This window comes from Pezoporus wallicus, unplaced genomic scaffold (assembly GCF_028554395.1).
Source record: "Pezoporus wallicus isolate ANWC-B61680 ecotype Strahan unplaced genomic scaffold, APGP_CSIRO_Pwel_v1 contig_227, whole genome shotgun sequence".
NCBI lineage: Eukaryota > Metazoa > Chordata > Aves > Psittaciformes > Psittacidae > Pezoporus > Pezoporus wallicus.
In genome coordinates this window covers 13,296,856-13,318,477 of record NW_026635704.1, presented here as the reverse complement: position 1 = coordinate 13,318,477, position 21,622 = coordinate 13,296,856, and the positions used below count along the sequence as shown (strand labels likewise).

General features: G+C 36.4%; 1 protein-coding gene across 4 annotated transcripts in view; it reads right to left on the bottom strand.

Moving 5' to 3' along the window:
• ASXL3 (ASXL transcriptional regulator 3) overlaps positions 1-21,622 on the bottom strand; it is a 120,132-nt gene that overhangs the window by 47,434 nt on the left and 51,076 nt on the right. For 2 of the 4 annotated variants that reach the window (XM_057397703.1, XM_057397705.1), the window contains 3 exons: positions 15,670-15,778; positions 14,241-14,352; positions 4,738-4,859 (listed from right to left, as the gene is read on the bottom strand). In XM_057397703.1, coding sequence (XP_057253686.1) covers positions 4,738-4,859; positions 14,241-14,352; positions 15,670-15,778 — 343 coding nt within the window. Of the gene's footprint in view, positions 1-1,057; positions 4,573-4,737; positions 4,860-14,240; positions 14,353-15,669; positions 15,779-21,622 lie in introns of those variants that run through there. The other 2 variants (XM_057397704.1, XM_057397706.1) reach the window with 2 other exon arrangements.

The window sequence follows — 21,622 nt, the reverse complement described above, 5'->3', positions numbered from 1 at the left end:
ACATAGGAAAATGGTTAGCAGAGACACTAAGAAACTGCAGTAAACTCTCTACACCAAGGAATTCAGTAGAGAAAAATATCTCTCAGTTCACAGTGGATTTTCAGAGTCTTTCAGGAAGACACCCTGTGCTCAAATTCTAAGTGGTAAGGACATAATCATAACAATCTTCTCTGTCACCTTTGGTTCTTTGGGGGTGAGGAAGGACGAGGAGGACAGGCAAATATATCAGGCTTGTATAAGAATATGTGAGTAGTTGCTCAAATAAGTCAAAGTATAGACACCACAGACAGACTCATTGGATTACCTCCTATGGACAGCAAAATGCTTCAAGATAACCCATATCTGGCTGTAGTCAAGAAAAGAAGTCTTAACAGAATGAGTGTGGAGGGAGCAACACTGGTGAGTTTGCTCTTGTTCTTCTCTCAAAGCAAGATAAGCAGTGTGCCTGAGCTGAAGACAGGAAAGCAAATCCACACCAGCATCAAGGCAGATCAGGATTTTACCTTCAATGCCAACCTAGGCACTTGGACACCTGTGTCCTTAAAAAAAAAAAAAAACAAACCAAAAAAAAACAACCCAAAAACCCAAAGCAAAAACCCCAAAGAATTCTTGATAAGCTAGTCCTGTGAATTTGGGTAAATCGGGGCTGACTTACACTGCTCACCATTCTGCTCTGAAATTTAGTCTCGTTTCAGGTTGTGGGTTGGTGTCTAATAGTAACTACAGTAGTGCTAGAAAAGTCAGACCGAAATGTTATTTGGTGTTGTACAGGTCTAATGTCCTAAAATTTAGAAGCAATGCATGAGCCAAACCGTAATTTCCCACAGCTCTCTTACTGCTTGGGGCCTGATAGCATCCACTGGAAAAAAGGGGTGTGGAGTTTCCACTTCTACTATAAACCAAATCATATGCATGGGTGCCATCCTTCTCCATAAAAACTGCATCTACCCGCTTTATGAATAAAATAGTGGCACATATATGAACCCAGCCACCAAGCATGCAGACAAAGCCCAAAGTTAAAAAAAAAACAACAAAACAAACCATGGCAATAACATACCTTGTGTAGACTCCCTTATTTCCTGAGCTTCTCTCATCCCAAACCCACTTGGCTGCTGTCTCTGGAGTTTCTGTCTCTACAAAGAGATCTGGATGCCCAGCACAGTCTCAGACATGTCCTGGTCTGTATTCAGATCCTGAGTCTGAATGGAGTATCCTCTCTTCTCCCAACAGAAAATTTATGGGTACCCTTCTTGTTGCTGATTCCAAAGTGCCATAAGTGAGGCAGGATTTTCTTCCATGTCTGGGAGGTCTACTATTATCCCAGACATTGTTATAGTGCATCTTCAAGTTCTTTATCCTCTCTTGGTACTGCCCCAGGAAACAACTGGTACACTGATTGACAAGGTGCTCTTATATTTGGCTATCAGAGTCCAACAGACACTAATACCACCTCAATGTCCTGGATATTCACACATGCTCAGTATTACCTACATGAGGCCAGTTTGCAGGTGTGATCGTTCTTCTGAGAAATGTTCCAAGAACCTCTTGATAGATACAGACAAATCTGTATATAGCGAAGACTTCCAAAAAAAATATCAACTCAAGTCAAAGGAACAGAAACTGGACCAGAGAGGAGCATGGTAGGTACTATGCCATGAATTGATGTCCATACGTGAGTTAGCCTTGTCCAGAGAAAGAATAATTCACACAGTAGTGTGACCATGTACCACTGCTAGCAGATGCAGATGTAGTTCAGTACTTTCCAAGGAAGAGGTCCTTACATGGGTTTGCATGCCAAAACTCTCGAGTGTGAAAATGAGGTAAATCAGCATGGAACTGATCAGTACTGATAAGGACTCAGCATGTGACAGCATGCCATTAACCTTCGTGTCAAAGGTGCTAGATCACCAACAGCTGGGTACACACACCCACGCACTTCCAAAAGAAAAAGGAAACAGAAATCTGTAAAATCTGCCATCAGAAAGCCAAGCATAAAAGGCAGCTCTATACACCACAGACTCTTTTGTCTAAACCCTCACGAATAGGAACTATTTTGGTGGACATTACACTCAAATACTACACAAGAGCAAAACTGAAACTCTCTCAAAAATGAAAAAGAAGCATGAAATACACTCAGTGGTAAAACACTCAAAACCTTTCTCCCAATAAGGACACTATGGAAGGCAGTGAACCCAGGAAGTTTCCAGACCAAAACGGCAGCCCAGCCTTTGAAAGGTGAGGGCATAAGGTCTGACTTGTGCCACAGACGTTTTGAGAGCCTACTGCAACTGTGAACCTTCTTAGCCCCTGCAAAATACCCCAGATCCACTGTTACCTGAGATAAATCAGGACCAAGAGCCAGGGCCCAGAAAATGCCCTTTCCTCTAAGCTCCTAGTGCATCTCAAGAGATGCCGTGCTGTGACTAATTTGACTCATGAGAGCATCCTAAAATGCAGGCTGTTACAAGGAAATGTGAGATTGCTGTTTGCAATCTAAACCCAAGAACGGGCCTCTAGAACTCATTACAAATCAAATCATACATACATACAGCATATAATATTTTAAAGAGAATTAAAAATGACTAGAAAGGTTAATAAGTAGACAAAAAGTGGAGAAAATCTTCTAATTCGAGCTCAGATCTTTAAGCAGTACTTTACCTTACCAACTTCCCTCTCACTTTTAATGGATTGCAAAACAAAAACACACAAGGTCAAGTTAATGTGAAGAACCCACTGTTTTTAAAGAAATTGAGTAGGAAACTGCTTTAAAGACTGCCTTGCAGGTTTTCAATTCTCTGACGACTGCTTAGCAATAAAAAAGCAATAGCTAAACCCCATTACAACATACATACAGTATATATATGTCTATACAGATTAAGCACTTTCCAAGAGCATGATGATGGCTCATCTTCTGTTACTGTAGCATGGTACCAGAAAGTTAGTATGTGGGAGGAGTGTTTCATAAAGTCACCTAAAAGTTTCTTGTGTATTCAAAGGTACTACAGGTTCTTCTTTCTACAAATTTTAGGTATTCTGTACCCATAAAAGCAATAGAAAGATTTGAAAGTGAAAGAATAAATTTCCAACTGCAATTTTATAAATAAAAATGCTCTTAAGATTTATCCACTGCTGCTACAATATCAAATTAAATCAGATCTACAGCATGTATATGGCAGTAGCCAACACCTGAAACTAGGGAAAACAAAGCAAAAATCCACTACTATTCCACAATACAAAAGCCCATTTGTCTAACACTGTGCATAGAGAAAACATTTTACTGATAGCTGTAATAACACTCTCATACTCTGAAGTATAGGATCTAATTGCCATTAACTTAATTAAAACTAATTTATTTTTATTGATTACTTAACTTTCTGATGTTGCACTAACCCTGCTGCCTTAGGGGATGTTTTCAAAGCTTTCCATCAATGTTCTGACTTTTTATATTAATTAAGCTATTCTGACAGGTTTGCCCTTTGAAAAATTCTTGATGCTATACATCTGCTAAATGACAAACGGTAGATCTTAAATAGTTACACAAGTTCAAACATTTGTGGCTTTGCTCTTTTTTGCCCCCTCCTTTCCCTTTGCCTGCTCCCTCCAGCCCTAAGAAAGTTCATATATTGCAAAAGATCTGTACAGAAGAGTTTACAAAAAGAGTGTCTTTTTCACAATTATCCACACAGACAGAAGCTGTTATGTGCCCACTGCTTAATTTTCCTGACCAAACAGATGTGAGACCCCAATCCAACAATCTTTTCCAGTCCTCAAAGCCTTTAAGTAAAAGATCATCTTATGTGAATGATAAAGGTCTATTAACTTTAGTGGATTTAAACTCAAACCGCATGAAAAACTAAGCACAAACACTGAAGTGTTTCAAAGAGATATGGACAGGCTTTGTTTAACTTAAGCCTAAATCAACAACCCAGCAACAATCTACCCCATGAAATACTAGGCCTCTATTAACTGTGACTAAGAGAGCAGTTATGAGAAAACAATAAAACAACATCATCTCATTATGCTAAAACTTTAGAAAAGTTGTATTTTATTTTTGATTGTCTTTACAAGACTAAAACTATTTCTACATACTCAGAATTAAAAAAAAAGAATCATTTTCTCCTCTTAATTTTAATATTTTAGCTTTTCTATTTGCCCAGCTGCAAAGTGAACACGTTTGGCACTGTTTGGAAAATAATTTTCACATTATTATGCTTTTCATTAACATCTGACTTTCAATAATCAGCTACTTTTGCCAGGCTTTACTACTTATTGCAACCTAAATCATCCAAACCATAAGTTATTAAAAAAAAAAAAATCTACCCCACTTTTATACACTGCAGTGACATATATAATATGAAACAGAAATTACTTAACAGACCATAAAGAAAAACTGAACAGTGAGTATACCCAGATTCTTACCTATCTCCAGAACTTCTTTCAAAATGTTTTTTTAAGCCTCACATAAAAATTCCCACACAAACACTTATGTAGGAAAAGCAGGGGTGTGATAACGTAATCAATTCTGCTTATGTGAAAAGTGCTTAAAAACATTAAACTCACAATAGACAGCAGGACTGCATCATTGGAAAAAAAAACAAAAACCAACAAACAGACACCACCAAACAAAGTACTAAAAATCCTCAGAAATGCCCTGAAATTCTGCTGAGATGTTATTTGTCTAAGGCTGACACATATGCTAAAGAGAAGCCAATTGACTATCAGTCAATACAAGCTTACCTGCTTAAGTGCTTTCTTTGTGTGCTGCTGGAAGGAAGATACTAGCTTGCTTTGCACTGGTGCATTAGTAAGGCTCGAATCACGATTGGAAGACATTTCTTCAGACGTCTGCTTTGGGCAAACTTTATAAAAAGAGAAAGAAAAAAAAATCAGAATACTGTTCTAAGGGTTATCTTTCCTGTATCTTAGAAAGGTGCCTGGAAAACAAAAATGTCACTCTAAGAAATTCGACTAATCTTGAGGTCCAGATGAGCTGAAAATCTGGCCATATTCTAAACAAATGCATTGCTTCACAAATATTTGTACCACATCACACCCTTTCTATGCAATTCTGCAGACCTGTGTATTTTCACGCCCTGAAAGGTAACTGAAATAATTTTACTGTAGTTTTCACACATTAGACAAAAATTATCTTCCTCGCTAAGACATTTTTAATGCATTATTACGTGTCTAAGTGTGTATTTATACAAGAGACACTGATGACCCTGTCTTCTAGAAATACTTATAAATATGTAACATCACGCAAGATTGTAATGGCTTTTTAGGAGCCAGAATCATCTATTTTGTAAGTACTTCTTGGTAAAGCTAAGAACACACACTTTCCTGTTTAACGGGTAGACTGGAATGATATTCTGCAAAGAGGAATTCTGGTTTCTCAGGTAATACACACTGCTACTTGTCAGCCTTTCCCTCTTAATGCCTTTCATTACTATTACTCTCACCAGTGCCCTAAGACAGCCGAACTAAAACAGCATTAGTATGGATCCAGAAATTAAGCAGCTTTTTTTCCTTTCTCCTCTGCTGACTCAGTTCAAATCTCTCTCTTCCAGCACTGCACAAAGCTGGTTTGCATGTTGACATACCTTCTTTATAACCTCTGCAGCTGTATATGGTTTGGATTGCCACACTTCACACATCTACCAGAACAGTTCAATGACACTCAAAGCAGTTGCAGATACGAGCCAGAAACAATTTTAGTCCAATGTTTCTCTTTGCCTATGATTTTTTCCTCCCATCCTTCAGTGGGACAAGCAGATACTTGAAACACCATTCTTAACTCCCTTGCTTTTAGCAATGTTCCATAGGAGAAATATTGTAATGATTTTTTTTGTGTTTGTAAGGAAAAAAAAGACACAATTTAGTTATCAGTAATTGATGGCCACCATAAGATGCATGTTATATAAAACATTAGTTTTCACACTGAAATTAAAAATAATTAATACTTGCCTCACAAACAGAGAATACACTCTTTTATGGCATTGGAATTATGCCAAGATGATTTTCACATTAGCTTAAAGAATTTCATTAGCAGATAAAACTAATCCTATTTTGTCACAAGATTTTTAACTGATATTTGTCACCTTTTTCCCTTATACATGAAGGATTTGTCAAAATATACAAAGAAGCTGCAACATAAAACAGATTCTGAGTTTACAGCATCACCTGGTTTAGATCATTTTTTTCCACATGATGAGCAAAGCTCCTATCAAAAAAGACAACTGAAAGGAGAAGCAAAGTGTCAGCAGAAAACAAACAATAGCTGGTTTATATAATCTAAATCACTGCAATAGATAAGTTCCCGAGACAATAAACACCTACACCAAAATAAAAACCTGACATTTCAAATTACCCAGCTTTTGTCTTTTCCCTCAAAGAGACTTTTTTTACCGGCAAAGTCTGAGTGTCAAAGAACTGAAGAAAAAACAGAAATAGTGTGAATACACAAACCCCAGAGCTTAGGATTGGAGAACAAATTTTAAAATTCCTAAGGAATGGAAACTGCTACATAACTGGCCCTCCTAAGAGTGGATATAACATGACCTGTCAGGAAAAACTTAATCCTGTTCTCTGGGATGACTGCACCTCCTATCACCTTCTTGTTCAAATGGGAAATTCTGATTTTCATTACTCTGATCTAGGACATTATCCAAGAGTTTGTCCTATTTATTTTGGTGGTAAAGTTCATCCTGGAGAGGTCTGGCAACACTAACTGATGATGCTTAACACCACAATAATTAATATCAAAGTCATGATACAGCACATCATTAATAAAAATAAACATAGTTCTAGATTAATTTTGTGCTTTCATTCATTTTTCTTTTAACAATAAGCTGTGAAATTGTGACAGGGTCTATTACCTCATTTCTATCAGTACTTCAATTTTACATAAAAATATTATCAGTGTATGGGTTTCTTTAAAGCTTTGACAACAAAGTTAAATCAAGCAATAGGGATTGTTTTAGTGGGTGAAGCAACTGGAAATGAAACACATTCTTTAAGTACAGAAGGAATACCTCACTGGTTCAGGCTGGTTCAGTTTAGAACAACCCAAACCTAGTTCTTTCAGAGTTTTGAAAAACAAACTTTTTTTCTGCAGTCTATGATTAAAGAAATATACATGAGGCTGAAATCTGCTACTCAGAAATTTTAAAATTACATTGTGACTAAAGAAAGTCAACTTCATTTATTAACAAGAAATGACACTTCCTTTCTAAAATATATTTTGGATATTCTAAATACTTTCCTTTATATAACGATTACCTTAAAATAGTAAGAATCTATTTGAACTATTGTTTTCCATGTTTTAATTAAATTTACTTTTCCATTTCAAACCAGCTTGATATAAATTATGGCTATAAAACTAACCATCTAGTAAATAAGAGATGTCACTGCCTATTTTCCAAAAGTAGAAGATAGAAACATTAAAAATCTAAATACATTATGTTAATTTATATAATTGCTTAATAACTTATACAGTCTACTAACTTCATTAGCAAACAATAATGCTACATAATATTTAATACTTAGGATTTATTTAGAGGATAACCAAGATACTAATTGTTTACAAAACAATATGAATTGACTTTCCTGTAGGAAATTAAATACAATATGAGAAGATGAATAAATTCATTCTCTAAAACATGTTCTGCAACTTCGTAATTTAAATCAATCTGCGCTAAACTACAATGCCTGTGACCACAGAATATTGTATTTATTTATTTGTTCATTTATACAGGTAACATCCGACTGATTTTCTCTGAATGGATCAGAAGAAAAAAGAGAAAAATATGACAGGAAAACATGTAAGTGTTTGAAATAAACATCAACAAGAGCAGGCATTTCTGCTATGGAAACCAAAGAACACAGTAACCTCAAAACAAACTCAAGAAGAGCCAGTGGTCTTTGTACAAACATAGAACACTGGAAATCTGCAACTACTTTATCCATAAGCACTGAAGAGGTATGAATTTTATCAGATCCATGTTTGCTTGAAAAGTTTTATGAGAAAAGAATGCTAAAAATAAACTGGACATGGGCAGAAAAAAAAGAACCCTGAAAGAATGTGACAGATGAAGGAAAAATATTTGGGTAGCAGATAAAGAGGATTCACCATTACTGCTACAACAGAAAAAGAGAACAAGAGCAGTTTTAAACCTACAGGAGGCATTTCCATTTAGTGGAGAATAATTAGGCTCCATTCTTTAAATTGGCTTCTTGTAGGGCCAGGACTGAGAGAAGGAATAAAGCAAAAAGCAACTATTAAGCCATAATCTGTTAGGTTATGAGCTGGAAGAGCAGCTGGGTTTCTGAAGATAAGACCTCCTTAGTGAGTGTTCAGAGAGTGTTAACTGGAAGGATAGAATTAGAATTACTTAGCAAAAAGAGCATATTGAAAATGTTTTCAACAACCTCCATTTAAAATAACTTTCTCTCTTTCATTTCTCCAAGACCAGTTTTGGCAATTACTATAAAAGGCTATCCTTTATAAAAACCAGCAATGTTATCTTTTAATTTCTGTAATGAAAAGATTGCATCTCTGTAATTTTCTATTACGTTTTACCTTTCCCACACAAGAAATACAACACCTACACAAAAAAAAAAATGTTAGAAGATGTGTTTCTTCAAAGAAACAACTTGTAAAGGAATACAACTCAAAATTATTCTGTTTCACTGCCACTGAAAGTTTTTAGAAATAATTATAAACAGATTTATGAAACTAGATGGACAGAAGAATTCCTGGAGTGCTTTAAAGGTCTGATTTTCCCAAAATATATAGCACAATTATTCTGATTTCAGACAGACCATACTGATTTAAAATCAAACCAGCAAAATCAACAGCAGTTCACTCCCTTCTTTGTTACAGAAACCACAGCATATGAAAAGGATTGTTTACTAATGGCCACATTACAAAACACAAATTAATATTGCTACCATATGCTAAAGAATAGATTCTACCTCAAGCATAAATGCATGCACACACTCTAGAGATAGGAAACTTCAGATAGAACTCCCTCAGGAAAACATACACATAAAGTCTCTCTCTAAAATATCCATAAAATTCAGTATTTTCTTTGGGTGACACAGGTCTATACTTGTATTGACATAAACCGTTACACTTTGCCAACACAGAGGTATGAAGTAATTCACCTCCATCATTCTTTGACCTCTAGAGCCCAACTTGCAAAATCTGAACAATTCAGAACCCAACTGTTGTTATCAGTTCTTGAAAATGAAAACCAGTTTGGGAGTTAGTTAACTGTACAAGCTCACCAAAGCAAGCAAAACCAGCTGCATATAGCAAGGGCACTACTGTGACTGTAATATTCTTTTTGAAAAGCAGTACTAGTACTGTAAAATGAGAAATAATATTGAATAGTCTTTTTTGGAAAAATACATCAAATACCACATCAGTTTGGTAGCTTCCACTGAATTGCATTATATTCTCGGCATGCTTTGGAGCCCAGACTTTTCACAAAGCTTTGAAAACTGTGAATCCATATTCCAAAGGAAGTCAACATTTTCCACTATAAATATACAGTCTGTCATCACTAAGCCACCAATTTCTTAGGTCTCATTAACTCTACTGTACAGCAAAAAAAACCTCAAAAACAGATGAGAAAGATCTCTCCCTCAAGCTCCACAGTATCTTCTCTCATTCTTATGGCTCCCCTCCAGTGGCAATGAAACAAATAGAAGTTAAACTTGATCCTGGGTAAGGTATTTTTATTTTATAGTACTTGCAGAGAGATGAAAAAACCCAAGCTACCAAACATACAAACAAAAAATTGAAAAACTATCTCTTTCTGAAGTGTCATCATAAACTCTTTATGTTCAAGCTGCTATTCTGTTACTGTCCTTCTGCTTTTAGAAAAGCCTATCCCACATGCAGATGTTGCCATGTACAACAGATATTCAGCAGAATCATTCAGCATTATTCCCCAAAACCAAGATGCTACTGATAACAGGTTGCCCTGAATTGCCAGAAGTTCCATTCCACAAAGGAACGGAACATCTAAATGTGGACTCAGGTGTAAAAAAATTATGAATATGCATTCCTCACTACAGGAGCTATCCTAGTGTCTTTCTAATCCAGAAGGCACAAGATGTTAAAAGCAGAGTAGCTACAAAGAAAAAAAAAAATCAGGATTCAGCATGAATCTAATTATCTATCATCTACCATTTCATCTACTATGTCTAAGAAATCTAAGAAATTAATTCTGCCATTTCATGTTTGCAACTGAAGAACTTAAGAGTTTTACGAAGCCCTGAAAACCAAAGTGTCTCAAGAGTGTCCTGGGTTCAGCAAGTAGACATACGTTCCTCACATTTGGGCAAACATCAGAACCTATGGTTGGGTTAGGGTAGGGAGGGAAGTCACTCTACCGTAGGAACTGCTACATCGTTGTTACGCATTCCTGTGTAACATTATCTAGGTGTTCCTGCTCCGGCAGGGGGATTGGACTAGATGATCTTTTGAGGTCCCTTCCAATCTCTAGCATACTGTGATACTGTGTTGTGCATTCCATTGGCTTCCATGAAGACAATTTTTAATCAACAGTGCTCCATGGCTGATGGATTAGCCCTAGCTTCAGAAACCCTAGGGACAAATGCCTTTTGAGAACAGAACATTCTACTGAAGGGCAAAAGGATATTATAGTCATCATTTTCTCAGGCAATAGTAATTGGGATTTTTATTCTGTAACTGACTGCATCTTTACATGCTGCCCCTGGATTTGAGGGAAATGGACTTTATGAAAAAGATATGAGACTGCTAGAGAGCTTCTATAGAAATCTCATTCCAAACACAAACCAATTGTAGTTTAAAGAGTTTCCTTAACATAAGCCTTTGGAGAACGTGGGGGAAGAAAGGTTTCTCCACAGCATCTGAAAACTCCTGTTGTGTGTTACCATTCCAGTTGTCAGTTTAGCAACACTGATGTGGAGTAACAGCTTTTGCAAAGTCACGTGTTTATAAGTGTGAGGAATTTTTATTTTACTATGCTAATAAAATTGTTCAGTAGCCTCTATTTATACTGGGAAAAATGTGCCTGCTGGGGAATAATGTGACTCTTCTTGGTTGAGTGTCAGCTGGTACTTTTTACACTGAAAGTTGAAGACTATCATCTAAAAGCCACAAATGGACTGAGGCTGTTGCTTAGGGTTTCATCCTCTGCTTTCAGCTAACTTTAAAGTTGTACTTTTAAAACTCTTTCTAAACAATTCCTGATCACTCTGCCAGAACTGGGGCCTCTGGATTCTATCACAGTGGAAACAAGAGCAAATAAAAATGCAATCAATTGGGCAATTAAGAATACAAAGTGCAAGGAATGTCCATCGTCATATGTATCACAGATATTAAGGCTGAAAGGAGGCACTGTAGCTATTGACCTTTTTTAGAAGACAAGTCAGAGAATTGAATAAAGTGCTTTTTTTGTACCGAATGAAATGTTATTTTTATGGCACAGAATAGTTTCCTGGAAAGCAAAAAATTCAGGCTTTAGTGTACAAAGCTTGACTGATAGACATCTTGTTAGATTTGGTCTGCTAGACCAAATATTTTCTACAGATACGTTTCCTCAAATATTTACAAACCAATCAAGTCACCACCTCATCTTTGATAAAATAACTAGACAGCCCCTATTAAATTTCCCAGAGCAAAAGAGGTATTTGTTCACGCAGGAGTTCATGCATGTCTTTTCTAAATCCTTCCCTATTTTGCTTCTTACAGCTATAATGAATGCAATACATACACTACTAATCATTTAACTAGTGCTATACCCAAAGGAAACACTGTGTCTATATTCTTTAATCAGTACTACCACATTTATAGACCAAGAACTGCATTGGACTAATTAGCAAAAGCATCTCATTCACGTTCAGTTCATTTTCTGTTATGATCCTTAAATGCTTTGCAGATTTACTGGTTTACTGAATACATGTTTTCACTGCATAAATGTGACATTTTTCATCACTTTAAACTCTAAAAAAATTCAGGCTGTTGAAATGTAATCATTTACAAGGCAATCAAGAGGGGCCTCAACATTATTATATGTTATCAATATATTTAATCAAGAAGGCTTTTCTACTTTTCAAAAAGTATTGACAAAGATAATAAATGAAGAGTGGTCAACACATCCCTAAGAGAACAGCAACAATACCTACTGTGATGGTGATTCCTACGCCTTTGCCGATCTCACAATTTGTAATTTTCAATCCACTTAAGACTGGCTGCACTTCCTAGGCATGGTCTTGTTTTTAAGCCAAGCATTCTATACTGTAAATGATACCACTCATAGAATTACACATATATCTCAATAGATACCTTTAACAACAAAGCTTCTAGTCTCAAGAGAAGTGATTATCAAACATGTTTGACAAAATTATGTTCTGTATCAGTGGACTGATACAAGATCTGCTGTCTACAATTCCTTATTAACCACATCTAGCATCAGCCTTTCTATATGTCATACAGACTCACTACTGCTATCCAATTTACTCTTTTTTAATATATCTACCACATGACAGAAAAAAAAAGTCTTGCTTGCAAAAAGTTAAATATATTGCTGTTTTCCTAGATTTGTTAAAGATGAAACATGAAGGAAAGTTCTCAGCTTTTTTTTTTTTTTAATTACACAATCTAGGTATAATTTACTGCTCTAACCCAAATATTTTTAAATGTTTAATTTTAGCAGCTGCTCCTTTATGTTACCACAAGTGCTAGAATTATTTTTATTGCTGTAAACTGTGAAGTTACTACGCAGCCTCCTCCCAGTCAAAACCCAGCAATTTTCTACTTCTGGCATTCTGGCCCCCTTATTTGCATCCTGCCACTCCTAAACAATTGCCAGGTTTTTGCCCCTATTTTTATTTGCTTATAACAAATAACATCAATGTTTGCTTTCGTATCTGTACACTTACACTGCTTTTCACCTCTGTATTCTTCCTGTGACTTAGGGAAGTATACATCAACAAACTGTGCATCAGATGGGAAGTGTTCAAGAACTACAAATATGTATGTTCACTTATACAGGCAGTGATTGTAAGCATAAATCCATCATAAGCATAAAACCACTGCACATGCAGATTCCATTGAATTAAAAACATATCAAAGAAAATGAAGAAACAGAGCCAATTAAGAAGACTTGACTTTTGTTTTTTCTACTGAACTTCAAAACTTCACCACCAAATTCACAACCTTAGACTTAGGTAGTTCTCTTACTCCTGTTACTAAGCAGTTTATGATTTTTTCAATGCTGCTAGCAAGCAATACTGAAACAGCAGCACTAGGTCTGTATAGGTGCAGCATGGAAACCAAGATCAAAAGGGATGTCTGTAGGAGAACAACAAGGTGAGCTGAGCCTTTTCATGTTCTAGTTGTAGACAGGACACCCTCTCACCAGATACAAAGTGAGCCAAAACAGCAGGCTGCAGTCCAGCAGTGGAACAGGTTGTGAGAGGACAGCAGAAGAGGAGATCAAGGAAATGTTAATATCAGAGGTCCTGCGAACCTTGCTTTTTACAAAGCATTCACTTTATAAGCATTACATGAGTGCAGTTTTAATAAGAATACTAATTTCTATTACTTGCAAGTAACTGTAGGTGACTGAAGAACTGTGTTTTCTTTATGAACAATTATTACCTCTCAAAAAGGAAAGATATTACTAAGGTTGTCATTTTTAAGTTCTTGCAATGTTTCAGTTTGCCATTATCTCAGAAAAAAAACCAACAAATGCACAGGATTTGATACTTCAACATGTCTTTATGTCAACATGGCACCCAGGAGAATCTGTGCCCGAAGTAAAAGAATACAAACCTTTGTCCTGTGCCCAGAACTCTACTGAGGGACCAACCCCACATGCCTACACTGAAAGGAATGAGGTGTCTACCTGATTATGGCAAGTCTGAAGCCTGGTAAGGCAAATTACTGTTGAGGACTAGAAAACAGCTGTGGGCACTAGAACAAAATAATTGTAAGCCAAAAAATTATCTACACAAAACACACCCAACAGCACTACTCATTGTATTTTACAGATCTAAGTCAAATAAAGGCACTTGGTGTTTGTGATTTCTTTATAAGGCCAAAAAAGAGAGGGAGTCACTCAAAAACAGTTCTGCTAAGTAAAAAACATTACTTATACTGTTTAGAAAATGCACCATCAAAATCTTAAGTAAACAATACTTATTCTTTTCCCACCCTGTTATACTGAAATTAAAACACCTACCACCATTTTCTTCTCCATTGTTATTGTTTGTCTCAGCCATTTCAGTGCCATCTAATTCAGATTCACATCCTAAATCCAATGTTCCATCAGTAGGGCATGATGATTCTTCTTTCTACAAGTAAAAAAGAAAAACAAAATAAAGTTGACAAGAAAAAAAATCAACCATGATTCTGCTGCATCTCTGAAAATAGATTCCTGCAGGGTGCTCTCATGCTTACATTTCAAAACACAGAATAAAATAAATATGCTTGATATGCTTGTGAGATACTTCAGAGAAAGACATAAAAACAGACCTCCATGAAACAATCTGCAAAGCAAAAAAGCTATTTTGTAAAGTCATAACATACGCTTAAGAAAAAAAAATGCAAGAACTTCCACTTTTTTTAACAAAAGCAGACTTGTTTGGCTGTTAATATCCTAGTTTTCCAGTTGAGTGTCCACAACGCTGCAGCAAAACACAAATCCTTTAATGTTTCTTTTCTGCCTTTGCCTGTTTCCTGAATTCAAATAACTGAAGCAACCTGGAGCTCACAAGCATGGGAGTGATTGTGAATACCTGGATTTGTGCCAAGAATATCTCCCGATTTAAAGAAAAACAACAGCATTTGGTTTAGTAACTTAGGAAAGAGAGCTCCTGAAAACTATTAATTCAATCTCAGATACAGAATTTTTACTGATCTGGAGCAGTCAAAGCTGAGTTTTTTTATTTTTTAAACCCTTGCATCAAATAAATCTGCCATAAATTACAAAAGATTCTTCCCTTCAGCCTAAAATTGTAATTGACTGTATTTAGATTGCAAACATAATCTCACTCCCTTGTTCCTCACCTCTGCCTCACATTCCTGCACTCCTATTGTGAAGCCACTCTAAGTTTGATCATGTACAGCAACAAAAAATTTCCACCCAGAGAAACCATCAGATACATACCAGGAAAAGAAAAATAAAAAGGAGAGATATAGAAATAGTATAAAGCCAAAATTCTATCACTTTAATTACACTTGTTCTCAAAAGCAATGCTGTGACCTGTAAACTAAAAGCTTATTTATATTAGAGTTGAAAACAATTTTGCACTAGTTAAAAATCAAACATTAATACAATTATTTAATGAGAAAGTCAGTGATCCTTTTGAGCTCACTGCCCATAAAACAAAGGCCTTTCTGTGAACTCTGAAAAAGCAGCATTTTAGCTAAACTGTGTGTTTTTTATACCATATGCCAAATTCAAGAACATGTCTATGCTTTCTAGGATAAAACATTCAGTGTTTACTTTCATTATAAATCCTTTTAAAAGACATCTGAAAGCAGTTACAAGGACTATCAGGTCATTTCCTCTTCAAAGACTCTAATCTGTTTACCTTTATATCTATTGAGACATTCATAAAACTGATTAATAGCGCTATGTACTTTCCATATACAAAATTTAAACTTACTTTGAGAGCATAGAGTCCCGACTTCCCAGGGATTTTGAAGAATGTTCCATCACCGACACGAGTGTTAGTATGAAGCATTGCATTCAGGCAAGCTAATGGAGAGGTTCCACTGAAAAATAAAATTGTGCAGTCCAAGATTGAGTGCCTCTTGTAAAACTATTCCCTCGTTCTATTTTTTTTAAATTCATGCTTGCCTGGCTTCTTTTTTTTTTTTTTTTTTTGGGCCCCCCTCCCTTTTTTGCTTAATTCTCTCAACCCTGAAAACATCTACATTACAATAACAGGCCAGTTTCAAACTTAATCATATGCATCTGTCCCTTAGGCTCCAGGCAAAAAGTCTGTGAATTATAATTAGGCTTTTCTCCACATTCTAAGAGAACCAAAGTCCAAATATTTATGTGAAATTACTTCGTAAATAACACCATGAAGCCTCATTTTTAAAATGTTACAGACAATGTGGCTGCTGCACATGAATGATCAAAACAGCACCAAGTTCAAGGGCAGCTGCATCCCATAGGATGAAAGGCAACAAAAGAATAATAAAGAGCCAAAGAAGAACACATTTAAAATTAAAAGTGATATATAGTTAAGCCTTCTTTCTTAACATGGTCAGCCTGCATTACTACACATAAACACAAGCACATTTCTGCCTTCTATGAATCACTGTCTTTTCTAATTAGAGTTGTTTTAGAGATTAAGAGATTGACCTACTCAAGGTAGTAATTGTAATACCACTGTGGAATGCATGTTAAGGGACTACTTAAAAAAAACCACAACACATTAAGGAAAAAAAAACAGAGTACATGTACAGAGGTGTCTTTGTAATATATGCATGTTTACATCAGGAAAAGAAAGCAGATGTTTCTACCTTTGCTACACTTACACTATTCTGAAAAGTTGATCCAAAAAATTATGGGGAAAAAATATCTTATTTCATTTTAACTTAAAAATTAAAGTACAAGGTTTATAGTTGTGCTATCACATCTTTGTCCCCATTTACTGACTCATGTACAAAGTGTACTCAGGGACTGAATCTGAAACTGTGCTTCCTCCCTGGGGTCCCTAGCCTGCACGCACACTTATCTTTAGCCACGTAAATATATTCCACTTAGTTAAGTGGAACAATGCTTGTGCATTAAAGTAAGTGTGTTGCTAAGCATTTCAGGATTAATTATATACTCAACTATAAACCAGGAACATGACTTCAAACGTCTGTCAGAAACTACCATTTTTTATTATGCAATACTATGAGACAACATCCAATCTTTGTTGAAAATTGCATGAGTGATCTTTTTTTATAAATGCAACTGGACTGAAATTATACGAAATTCTATGAAATTGCCATCTTTCACATGGTAACACTTCCTGTTGATTTGCATGGCTCTGTTACAACAAAATTCTTCCTTACTCTACATGTGTTAATTTCATGGAAAGATGGAGGGCGTGATAATTGCACTTCCAGTAAAAATTAAAACTATAAAGTGTCTTCAGGACAGGAAGTCCTGTCCAATATAATTTATTTACTATTTGTCACCTAATGTATCTCATCACTACATCTAAAATCAAATAAAAATGCTGCTTGTCAATAAACGCATCAGATATTTAACAGAGATCTATATTACAATGTATTCTAAATAAAATCATGCAATATGAAAACTCTGGCGAGTTTTTGTTGTTTCTTTTCCCCCATGCAAATAAAACTAATTCCACATCTGGTTTTGATATAATACTAGAGCAGAATACAAAAGTAAATAGAGTAGAAATATAATGATACTGCTAGCAGTAGCACATAAAACATTAAGAGACTTCATTGAGTTTAACGATTACTTAAAACAGTTTTGGAATAAGCAGGATACTTCTCTTTACACGTTTCCCTTATTGTATTAATGTTTGACAAGCAACGACACAAAGCATTTAAACCAGCAGTTCTGGCTGCGTAATTTCTTCCATATGTTAACAAACATAACGTGAAGCAATTTCAACTCTCACAGTCTTGGATCTTTTTAGTGAAACATTATCATGGACTAAGACTTTCTCTGCGAGATAGAAAGAACTTGCTGACTCTGCAGTGGAAGAGAAATGCAATATATCAACAAGAAACAAAACCGTGTGTGCATGTATGAACGATTTGTATCCTTCTTCTTTTGAATGTAGATATTCTGGACACCACACTTATTTTTACATATCATTAACCAATTAAAATGATACAAGATGAATGAACCTAAAATAGAGGATTTGGCAATCTCTTATGACCACTACTGTGCTCACAGCAGATATCTTAATCTTCAAAGTCTAGCCAACTGGCAAGTGGACAATAGAAAATACTCTCTGATTTACAAAGAAATCTGTAGCAGCTACTGAGCCAAGAAGTACTTTCAACTACTGTTAAGCTTGTTTCATAGAGATATCTGAAGTTCCTAAATAATTTGGTATGCAAAGGACCATATCCGTCCTTCTTGAAAATTGCCCTTGGATATGACTAACATACTTAACAAAGTTGCAAACAAACTAATAATCTGAACACTGTGGGGTGGGATATATTTTGAGCTAGCAGCTCAAACTGGAATTCCATGGTGTCCTTCATCACTGCTGTTAACCAGTGATTTGTATACTCTGACAGCACAGGGATCCTTAAAACACTGTATTAAAATTCCCAAATGTTACCCACAAGAGATGCTGGAAATGCTCACAATATATGCTATCACAACACATGTGACTACAATTAGAAAAGCCAGCACGCAAAGAACCCATGATGCAGTCTTATATCTGAATCAGAGAAGTTTCTGAGGGATCCAGACTATTTACTGCATGTTTTCTAACTTCTCCCACAACCTAAGGACATACCCGTTCAGCTGAGTGCTGCTGGCATATATTAATACAGCAGCCAAAGACTGACAGATATAAAGCTAGGTATCTTTGGATGTCAAAAATAGCACAGAACCTAAGTTCTTGAAACACTTCAAGTCAGTTCAAAATTGATTCAGTTAAATCAAATTGGATGTAATAATACTCTACTTTGTAACTTGGTATCTATGAACTTCTAAAGCCATAACAATATCCTGCAAGTTTTGTTGCCATAGTCTACACACGAGGAATATGTTTACCATTTACATTATTAAGATACAGAACTTTCATACTATTTATTCTCTTTTAAGTGAGATTGCTTTAAACCACTGCTGTATTCTAAAAGTCACTCAAACATGGGAGTCACCCTCTGTAGAAGTATGACTTTAAGATTGCTCTATTTTATAGAATCATCAATTCATAGAATAGTTTTGTTTGAAGGGACCTTAAAGATCATCTAGTTCCAACACCCCTGCCATGGGCAGGGACACCTTCCACTAGACCAGGTTGCTGGTCATATGTTTATTTTATATACCTATACATCTATATATACACACAAGCAGTATACTCACACCCACCCACTTTAGAACAGACTTAAAAAATGGAAAGTTACTTACTTTCTGTAAAGGTGATACGAAGTTACAACAACCAGCAATATAGGAAAAAGAAAAGAAATAAATAATTAGCCTTCTAATAGAATTTTTTTAAATACAATTTGATCAAAGATGTCAGGCATTTCAATGTGTAATAAACGCTCTTTCCCAGAACCACTATAATTTGGTAGCACTTGACACATCCTTCCAAGTCTAATCTTGAAATTCCTGTACATCACCAAAGCAAGCTTCTCACCCCAGCTCCCCCAGTCAAAAATATCTCCAATATTTTGTGACTCTGGGCTCCCTCTTCTGGTCATGCAGCCCGTATTACCTAAAAGCAAATGCCGCACCACACAGGCTACACAAAAAGCTCTGCAAAACCATGTACGTGAAGTACAGATTTCAGTCTTTCTCTCCCTTGCCACCCTCCCCAACACCCTACAAAAATCTCTAAAAACACCAGTAGAAACACTACTAATTTTTATGCTGGAAACTTCTTAAACACACAGTTTTGACAGAACCCCCCTTAAACGTCTATGGTTATACTTCAAATTCTAATGGTCTTTGCTAGACTGCTTGCCAAGAGAAAGAGATTATGATATTGGAAAAAAAAAAAAGTTTTAAATATGGAAAATAAATTGACTAAAGCCAACCAATAGAGTGTGGCAGACACTGAAAGTTGCCTGACTATGCAGACAAGGCGCCTTGAGTCCTGCAGCAGGCAGCATTTCGGCTGCTCAGCCCCCCTGCACATGGCATAGCCCCCCCCCAGAGCTTAAGATATTTTCCCAAATCAAACAACTACTGTTGTAAGAGCAGCACTCAGCTATTGTAAACGTGCTCAGTATTTATTTGTTTGAAATCATCTGCTCATTTCATACAGATCCATAAATAGTCACACGGGAGCAACAATTTTTACTCACTGCTGGAAACAAAGTAAAATCAAAAGGCTTCAGGACTAATTTCTAGACTCGATATGAAGTCACTCAGAATAAAGTATGTTTATAATACATGTAAGTTACACCAGGTTTGGAGTACACAAGAGTAATACCAGATAAAGAAAGTAAAACTTATGAGGGAAGGCTGTAGAAAACACATTTGTGTGGTCCAGAAAAGTTAAAGATGTAATTGTAATTTTTCAGAAAAATGTAAAAAGCTGTTAAAGTCAATGGAGATAAATGTTCTTCACAATCACTGGGGGAAGAAAAAGAAAGTTCGTAGATCACCTAAAAGTGTGAATGTAGCTGTTGATGTTTTAATCAACACCAGAACAGAGCATGGAAGTTTGTAAAACGACCTTCATTAGAAGATCAAATACACACCAGTCTTGGCTGGTACATATACTGGAACCTGTCCCAGTGTTAGCATTTGTGTTGCATGATCTTTTCAGCATACATCCAGCACTGTATCATAGGATTCTTCATCTCAAATAAATCTAAATTTTGGTTAAGGCTGTGGTTAATGATATACCCTAAGTATATTTTTTCCAATGTATACAGCATCCAGAAATGCTGAAGAATTGAGTAATGTCTACATGTGCTCTGCTCACTGAAGTGTTTCATGGAATAATGCTTGCAGTACTGGATGCCCATGGTGATGAAGCCAAATGAGATTTTTCCCAGTCTTCAAAGAGCTGCATGTCCATGGTCTTGCCAGCAAAATGTCTGAATTTGCTGTAGCTGTGATCTAAATTGGGACAGACACACAAAACCACCAGGAACCTAAGCACCAACACCAAGACAAGAAGACAGGCAAACTGCCACTGACCACTCTAGAGCCACTTGCTCTCCCTGCAGCAGCCATTCAAGCTGGGGCTGAGGCAAGTTCTTCCATCCCAGGCTCAGAATGAAGAACCAGGAGAGGTCCATAGAACAGAAGACTGAAAAAAAACCCCAGATATTTTACTGTATTCAAATGATAAAGGCACAGGATCCTTCCTTAGCACAGAGGGAAGTAGAGAGCACAGAGTAAATGGCTGAAACCATTGATGACTGCAAGATTTGCTGCCAACCGTCTACAAACTTTTAGGCAATAAAACCTCCGAGTTAATCGAATCAAGTCAAATGATACGATGATGAAGACTCCACTGTCTTCCCTGGTTATTTTGTAGATCTGTACAGAGTGTGGTGGGCTGGATGCCAGGTGCCCATGAAAGATGCTCTATCACTTCCCCTCCTCAACTGGACAGGGAAGAGAAAACACAGCAAAAGGCTCATGGGTCAAGATAAAGACAGAGAGATCAGTCACCAATTATTGTCACAGGCAAAAGAGGCCTATCTTAGGGAAATTAGTTTGTTACCAATCAAATCAGAGTAGGATAATGAGAAATAAAAGTAAATCTTAAAACACCTTCCCCCCCACCTCTCCCTTCTTCCTGGGCTCAGCTTTACTCCGAATTTCCTCTACCTCCTCCATGACAGTGGCACACAGGGATGAGGAATGGGGGCTGTGGCCAGTTCATCACATACTATCTCTGCTGTTCCTTCCTCCTCAGGGAAAGACTTCTCACACTC